Below are 8,901 nucleotides of genomic sequence, written 5' to 3'. Positions count from 1 at the left end.
GTTTTTCAGACACATCACAGGTTCAACTGCTCCTAGCACAACCAAGGGAAGCAACTTGGCAAAACGTGCTTCGATACTTTGATCGAATGGACAATTCGTGATTTGAGGTGAGCGCGATGTCTGAACATGAGATGTAGTTGTACATTTGTGTATCACGATTTTTCCAAACATATATTTTAGCAGACCCATGGTCTGAAAACAATAACAACGAAACAAGGCGCACGTGTTACTAATGATTGTTCTTCATCAGGATCATAGCATATTGAGACGCCAGTCTTTACACAATGTCATGTAAAAACACCCATGAATACATATACTGTCAGCATGGGTTCATAATTACAGGGCTTGTGCCTTGGCAGCATGGAATCGTTTGACAACTGAATTTCCTGAGGCATTTAACCAATCAAAAGTATTCTCATTTTCCTAAACGGTAATAAATGAGAATCCCCTGATAGTATTGTTCATTCATTTTTGAAGGGTAATCTGCATACCATATGTCTAGGAACCCATTCAGGCCAACATCAGAGCTATAAGCATGAGGGTCCCGATACTGTGTATCCTTTCGTAAGCCTTCAGCAGCCTCACCCCAGCACCAAGCGCGTCAACCTCTGCCTGGGGGGTAGTGTCGAACTCCGTCACGTGGGCTGCACCTATCAGCCTGGGAAGAATAGCAAACTTTTACAAATACAGAGGTAAGACGTCAAGACGTGGTTATTGTCCACGAAATCTGACAAGCACTGACGTTCAGTAACCCATGCCTAATATATGCTGAACAGACACTTAAAGCGATCGGTTGGCCGGCTAGTTGTCTTGGTTGGTGCATGTCATCGCATCCCAGCTGTATACATAGATGCTCATAATGTCAGTCACTGGATTGTCAGACTCATGGGTCACCATTCTGCTCATAGCTTGAATAGCGCTGAACGTCAATCATTAACAATAAACCCTAACAAACAGTATCGTTTCACCCACCCTCTATGCATCTACCGACACCCGTGTCCTCCTACTGAAGAACTGGAATATTGCTGAACGTTAAACAAAGAAACGTAAACCAAACAAACAGTATCATGTCCCTTCCCCACTCTATCTACCTCCACCTGTGTCCCAATAACTGCTTCGTATAACTGGAATATTGATGTGTGCAGCGTTGAACAACAAGCAAATATACGCTTACCTTCTGACAATCTCGCAGCCAGCAAATCCCGCCACCTCTGACATGAAGTTGGCCTGGTCTTTGTCCCCATCAAAGCTCGTCATATGTTCCAAATACTCAGTGACTACATGGACAAGGTAGATAGCACGATAAGTGATAGTGTTAATTTATAATGGCTTTGTAAAAAGTTACAGCATCATTACCTAGCAACAGAATAGGCTTCATGTAAGGAAAGGTATTATTCTCTACCGTCATGCTGCCGTTAGACTAACCCTTAGTCTCTGATAGTAACAAATAAACCCATTTAAACTGAAAAGGAGCCTCAGTGAGACCAGAGATCCTGAACCTGAGGAAGTCTAGACTTGCTTCATTTTGGGCTTTAGCATTGCAGGGAAGGCTGGGCAGTAGGGAAAATAATGTGGTTCGGGATCTGTGAGACAGACAGAGCTTCTGTCGGCGGCAGAGCGTGTCTACCTGCCCCTCACAAGTTATTTTTAATCACCTTAAGTAAGAGTCTGTGACATGATGTACCACAAATAAATTCTTTAAGTGTCATCGCTTAAAGCAAATTAGTAAACTGAGGGTTTCATTTCATAGCTCCATCAGAGAACGATCTAAACGAGACCTTGAACTGAAAGGAACGTGTGTGAATTTGTCAGTATAGGCGACATTGTCCCACGAAACTATTAATATTCCAGCCTAATTAATCATCGAGTTGGACCAGGCATACCAGTGATGGAAGTAGTGACTGGTCCATCCAAATAGGAACAAAGAAAAGGATGACGCGCCAAAATGTTTTCCATGGATTTGTATTGTTGAAACCATCACCTGTTTTGTTGCAGATGTCAACAACCCTGTAAGCGAAGACCCTGCGGTTGTCGTTGTCGTCAGGCTGCAGGAGATGGCAGTAGTAGACGAAGATGTAGTTAGCAACGAGGAGCCCAATGTCAAAGGAGCAGGGGCCCACGTAGCAGAACTCACTGTCGAACACCTTACAAACCGGAAGTAAGTTACAGGTAACCATTTATCCACGATTTCTTGCATATCGTTATAATCAGGTTATGATGGTCGCATAAATGCATAAATATAGTGAGTGACTGTTGTTTATCGCCGCAGCTTGGACCGGCTAGTATTGGAGACGCAAGCCACAGTGTACGAATAAGATGGCATACGATCAAACAAGGCATTATGCGTGACAATACTAATAGTTTACCGCTGAATATTTTTAACCATGGGGAGTATAATATGAAATGGCAACTATTTCAAAATGCAATATTTGAGAGTGTAAGTAATCTAGCAAAATAAACTCACCCGAACAAATGGCTGGTCATTGTTCGGTGTTTATTAAAATGGATATTTCTTAAAAGGCGTGCTTTCCAATATTTGTTAATACTGTATAAGTGAGTTATTTTCATTAGCATCGGGATTGCAGTTATCTGTTGTTAATTAATTATCAACCTAAATGTGCGAGGGTTATAAAGATTAACGCGTTGGCGATAACACTGGATGTTCCTATGGAAACAGACAAGCGCACTAAGGCATTGTGTGAACCATGCTGAAAGTGCAATATCAAACGCACCTCATGGATAACAGCTTCTGTTTTTCGTGAGTGCGAGTCTTGTAAATACCTGCTTGGCAACAGGACAATACCCTGTATCGAAACGTCGCACTCATGAAATAAAAGAAGTTGAGTGTACATAGAGTGTGTTTAATATCGTACGTCCCCACTTCTAAAATGCCACTCAACGATATTAGGCTGAAAGTGAATATAAGCCGAGAGCTAACCTTGGCGTCTTTGTCCTTGACCATTATGGAGCCAGTGTGCAGATCACCATGTACCAAAGCTTCCTTCTTCTCCAGGAAGATCTTCTTCATGTGGGCGGCCGCCCGGAGCACTTCCTGGTCCCCATGTACCCAGTCCAGCTTCGCCCTCAAAGACGGCGAGCACCTGTTGGTCGGGTCATCTGGCGAGAAAGGCCCCGTAAATATATACCTCTCTGTCAGCTGTACCATTTCACGGTTCCTGAAATCAGTTTATGTCAGCCTGTATTTCTTTTTCGGTCAAACCTTGCTTAATTTCCTGTTCTTTAGCATAGGGAATTGAACGAAGCGAGCAACATACAGCAATCGAGGGAGTTGAGTGAAGTGTATTCATTCCTGTTTTGGGCACCAACACTTCAACCACTTGACTACCCTAACCCACCAAGAACAACAGAAAATATTTTAGTTACCCCATTCAAACAAACTTTTTACTATAAACACATATAACAAATTTCATCTTCATAGGACGAAACCTACTGAAACTCCTTATCCAGCTGCTCAATGGCGTCCTCCCCTATCTTGGCGACGCGGGTGTCTCTGTGTATGATGGCCACGTCTCTCGCCAGTTTGAGGGCAGCGTCGTCGTCGAGATGGCCGCTGATGAGGGAGGTGCGGTAGATTGCGTAGTCGCGGAGGTCCTCCATACACACTGGTGCCATCCATTAAAGTGTTTAAGTATGTTCAAAATAACATACACTGTCCAAAGCATTTACCTTACATGAACTGTCTTCGGCGTACACCTTGAAACACCCTTATGACGAAGTTGAAGGGACATAAATGAATACATCCAATTATCCTTGATTTAACAAAACCGAAAAAAATCCAAATAAAGAAAGAATGGGAAGGAACCAAGCTTTTACTTGGGGGTAACCGTTATTTCGACACATCAAAGTTTTCTACATACGGCATTTGATTGTATTCATCAGCAATATCAAAACGCGCTAGAGAAACAAATTTAAAATTGAAAACATTTATTTTTATTTAATGGCCAAAATGACGCCTGTGATTGGTTGATGCGTTAGTTGCTGATTTAACGCGGTACTTAGCACTATTCCAGCTACGTGGTGACCGCATGTAAATAATCGAGTCAGCACCAAACAATACAGTGATCAACAGCATGAGCATTGAGTAGGAACCGATGACATGTGTCAACCAAGATCCGCGATCCTGAACACCCAATCCCGTTAGTCGTCTCTTACGTTTCTGGCTAGCTATTCTCGAAACGTTCGTGGCCCTACGAACTTCTTAAGCCCGTTCTTAACACGTTGGCTACGATCAAAGTTAAGAATTCTTAGGCCTACGAACGTTTCTTGAAAAAAGGCCCTGAAGACTAACTCTAACCCACATGTTCACGGGACGCCTCTCGTGAAACGCCTCTAGATAACGATGGAGGAGTATTTAGTTCACTTCACACGTAAGTGGTGACCAACTTACTGACTCTCAAAGAGCTGTCGTAGAATATTGGTTTGGGGACACTTCCTGGAGCGATACTGTGAAATTTGCACTGAGCCTTGTATTCAAGCCCTCCCCTTTCTTCGTGGAGCGGGAAATCTTTCCCCAAACACTGCAACAGAGGAAAGCGGTTTGAAGAGAATACCACTAAGTCTTTCAACGACGTCATTTCTAAACAAGTCAGATCTCAGTTCTCGTTACCTCTGAACACCGACCCATTGCCATCCAATTAAATGTCACGCAGAACATCCTTCCGACCAATCAGGGCTTCGCTTACTAGACCCGGAATCATTCGTGACCCACGATTCGGACCCACTCATTATTCCGGGACAAACCGAAAACTGAAAGTGTACGTCCGAATGTGTTTTCTAACCGTGGAACCTGGAAACGTTAACACGAGGTAATCCAAGTCACAAGCATGTTGTACGGCTGATTGATGTGATAGGAGTACAGTCATATACAATCTGATACATCTATATTCCGTGTCTTTCTGTTGTTCACTATGCTTTTAACTTGAGGATGGAGACGTACGTCAAATACCCAGCGCGGGATGACGTTACGTATGATATGGTATCCTAAGTTTACTCATACGAGATGAAATAAGAAAATACATCTTTTTCAGGTAGGAAACTCATTTAGATAAAATAGCTGTTGTAGATACTGATTATCCATTATCTGATGGAACATAAACACTCCATGACAATGTTAACTGTTGCGTAACACCATTTCATTCTTGCTGATTCTCCCCTAATTAACATATGTTTGCTCGTGGATTGAAATGGGAATTTCTTCTTGAACTGCTTGAAACAAATGAAAAGTGCCAAGAAACGTGATTCAAAAATGAGGTCGATGTCTTCTTTGAGTAGCATATATTGTCATCCTTCATTATGAAGTCGATGACCTTTTACTGTTCATCAAACACCATATATGTAGATTCCTTCCAGTGCTTTGCCTTCCTTGGAGTCACTAGAAGTCTCAACAGAAATGTCTGTAATGTACTCTGAATCATTTACGTTCCCTTTTGTTGAGAAAATCCTACACAAGTATGGCTTACTGTGGTTGATTAAATATACATTGATTGGTTGATTGGTTGATTGGTCGGTTGGTTTGTTGTTTAACGCCACACACAGAATATTCCAGCTAGATAGGGACGGTCTGTACATGATCGAGTCTTGAACAGACAATCCAGTGATCGACCTAAGCAATTAGGATACGATGACATAAATCAACCAAGTCAGCGAGCCTGACCACCTGATCCCGTTAGTCGTTTGTTAAGACAAGCATTACTTCAACATTGCAGATCAGTTCTAATCCGGATCTCAGATGTCACTCTATGACAAAGTCATGCAGCATGCTTGCTATGCTAACCTCAGATATCTCACACGGTAAATGCATGGTAACTCACTTTGATGTATGGCGGTGCATGTTTCACAATAACGCTGTTACTCGGATCTTCACTTGGGAAAGCTCGGAACACATCGTTCAGGTTCCCGTCACCGACCTCCGATACCTTTACATTGGACGTACATTCTGCCCACTGTAATGAAGACGTGGTCACTGATTTGGTACTGACATGGTAGTGCAAAAAACATCGATAATGAACTTCTTCAAAGGCATTTAGAAGGTGGTGAGGTAATACAAGACGCTATTATGGATGACAACTTCTTTAATTCTTTTAACACGTTTCAAGGCTAATGCTTGCCCCTTCGTCAGGTGAAAGATAATGTTCAGTACAACCGAACTCGACTATCCACTGTTATGTACGATACATGATGCAGCGTGCAAAATAGTGTCCATATTGTTCTAGTTAGTCGGGCTAGCAATGCCTCAAAGCACAGGGGCTTGTAACGCTGAAAACTGCCATCAAGGTATATATTGTCCAGACTGGGTATTACTAACTATAGTAGTTAGTAATACCCATTCTGGACAATATATAGTTAGTAATACCCATTCTGGACAATATATAGTTAGTAATACCCATTCTGGACAATATATACCTTGATGGCAGTTTTCAGCGTTACAAGCCCCTGTGCCTCAAAGTATGACCACAACAGTATTAAACTAGCCCAAAATTTGAATGTAGAAACAGGTTATATCATTAAGCTGCTGATAAATTTTTATCAGGTCATAATCCTGCATGGTTTAAAAGAGTATCATACTTTAACAAGTCTGAGAAAGTCATTTATTTACAAAATGTCCCCAGGAAAATGTACTAGTCGTTCGGGCCAGTGACTATGGAGATGTACTGGCCCGATTGGATTTTTATTGGACACAGGCTAGAAATTCAGTGGCTATTTCGCAAACTCGATACATACCACAGGGGCTTGTATCGCTTTGAAACGGCGTTCGAAAGACATATATGAGTATAGACCCTACCCTAGTACTATATAAAAGGATAGACCCTACCCTAGTACTATATAAAAGGATCCTTTTATATAGTACTAGGGTAGGGTCTATACACGTATATGTCTTTCGAACGCCGTTTCAAAGCGATACAATCCCCTGTGCGTGGGACGGCACTTTGGTTAAGCAGTCACTTGTCAAGCAGAGGGTCTGGGATCGATTCCGCACAACACAAGAGTAAAATGTTTGAAACCCATTTCTGGTTTACCCTGCCACGATATTGGGATGACGATAAAACAACGTAAAACCATTTCACTCACTCACCCAGTTGAGATAAGCGTGATGTCACATGGTGTAAATAACATGATGTGACCTTCACGCCATATTTGTTTGATGTGTGAATGGTATACAACATCTCGAGGGTGTCTTATCATAACACGTGACGCAAACATAACGAGAGCCAGTGGCCGGGTAAATACTACGGGGCCAATCTGACTGGTCTTTCCGTTGCTTGTGTAATAAAAAACAACAACAAAAAATCCGAACAACGAACAATAGAAGGGTTACTGAAAGAGAAGATTTTTGTAATCTGAAATCTTTGCTAACTTTACATGGAACATACACTCTATAGCAGTTTGTAACAGAAATTAAGATTTTCGAATACTGGCAGATGTAGACCGGACATTTCTAACGGGGAGCCGGTGGCGATGTGATAGACTGTCACAAGTCTCTAAGGGGTTAAATTAATTGTAAGATAATTTCTGAAACATAATAATTTAAACAACAGACTGGCGTCCTTTTCTCTTATCTAGATTTGCCTTTTTTCAGGGATAGAATTACTAATATACATCATAGGCGCATTATTCAGTACAGCCTCGGAGCAAGAATAGGGACATGGTGACACTTAGAAATAGCTGATAAGGAATGATAGTGTGTGTGTACCACCGCTATCGCCTAGCATACCTTTCTGAAAGATGTAATAGTTACAGTGACATACTTGCAGGTCGACCAGGTGGGAATGTTTCTTCAGAGCTTCTAAAACTTTCCCGTGTATGTCCGTTTGCGATACATCCTCATCAGCCATCGTCACGGCACACACCACTGCAGGAGGGTGTGTACTACCGTGTATTATTTCTCACTGGGCTCGCTTTACCCGGGGTCAGAGGTTAAATGTTGATCAAGGTCACGACATGGTGCTCTTGTCTGTTGCCCCAAGTTAAGTTGAAATATGAAACTGACAGCTGTGCATCAGAGTATGATAATGGGACACAGAGGTCCTTATGTGCCTTCAAATAATTATCCAGTACGGTACGCCTGGTGAGTTGATCGCCATGTCGCCACACAGCCGACTGGACGCCTGTCTAGTAGAGAAATGGTTATGAGCCAATAGCTACTCGCGCTTACGGTAGTGTGAGCGATAAACGCATTCATGACCAACTCGTGTTGTTCCGGGACGAGCCGAATAGCGATTACGGAAAGGCGCGAGTGCGATGAACGACAGGAAGGCGTGTTCACGTAAGTACAGAGTTATGCTCCTTGGCAAACTACTCTGGTATTTCTGCAGGTTGTGATATTAACAGTCCTACCTGTAGCGAAACTGTATTAGCCACTCTTAAATGATAATTGCTATCTGCCTATCAAGATATGTGTAAACATGTTTACCCACGCGACGCGTATTTCGGGGGATATTAAAATGCGCTTCTCCCGTGCACATTCAAAATTGTTCACTATTTCTTCACCAAACTTTATATATTCTTTTTTGCGTTTCCATGGCAACAAGTTTAACTTTGACTTCAATATTTCTTTACCAAAGCTGCCATAGAGATTGGTTTGGTGGTGTACTGGTGGCATTTGGTAGTTTTGGAATTCTGAATTAACTTGGTTTTTTTTGTTTGTTGTTGTTTTGTTTGTTTTGTTTTGTTGTTTGGGGTTTTTTTTGTTTTTGTTTGTGTGTGTGTGTTTCTATGGCAACTAGTTTCACTTTGACTGAGCGTAGTAGTGCGCTTTTCCGGAGCAGAACTTAAAAACATTTCAATACTCTCCTCCATTTTGTATTGTCAGACTTGATTGGCATATGTCATGGTGTCCCATTTGTGTAGTTAGATGCTCATGCTGTTGATCACTGGATTACT

General features: G+C 42.0%; 1 protein-coding gene across 1 annotated transcript; it reads right to left on the bottom strand.

Moving 5' to 3' along the window:
- Positions 1–221: 221 nt before the first annotated feature.
- On the bottom strand, positions 222–8,157 carry LOC137284769 (methylthioribose kinase-like). Its single transcript, XM_067816736.1, has 8 exons — positions 7,767–8,157; positions 5,832–5,963; positions 4,409–4,538; positions 3,452–3,623; positions 2,939–3,176; positions 1,982–2,144; positions 1,175–1,277; positions 222–658 (listed from the first exon to the last, which is right to left on the bottom strand). The coding sequence occupies exons 1-8, from the start codon at positions 7,851–7,853 to the stop codon at positions 511–513; spliced, it is 1,173 nt and encodes a 390-aa protein (XP_067672837.1). The 5' UTR covers positions 7,854–8,157; the 3' UTR covers positions 222–510.
- Positions 8,158–8,901: the final 744 nt, after the last annotated feature.

The sequence above is a fragment of the Haliotis asinina genome, chromosome 5 (assembly GCF_037392515.1).
Source record: "Haliotis asinina isolate JCU_RB_2024 chromosome 5, JCU_Hal_asi_v2, whole genome shotgun sequence".
Classification (NCBI taxonomy): domain Eukaryota; kingdom Metazoa; phylum Mollusca; class Gastropoda; order Lepetellida; family Haliotidae; genus Haliotis; species Haliotis asinina.
This window is presented reverse-complemented; position numbering and strand designations above follow the sequence as displayed.

What these genes read in the sequence shown, in the direction of transcription:
- LOC137284769 (XM_067816736.1), bottom strand. Translation starts at nt 7,853, where the DNA reads ATGGCTGATGAGGATGTATCGCAAACGGACATACACGGGAAAGTTTTA. An exon ending in CCCACCTGGTCGACCTGCAA is followed by an intron (nt 5,964 to 7,766) that starts GTATGTCACTGT and finishes TCTTCATTACAG; the next exon opens with TGGGCAGAATGTACGTCCAA. An exon ending in ATGCACCGCCATACATCAAA is followed by an intron (nt 4,539 to 5,831) that starts GTGAGTTACCAT and finishes CCTCTGTTGCAG; the next exon opens with TGTTTGGGGAAAGATTTCCC.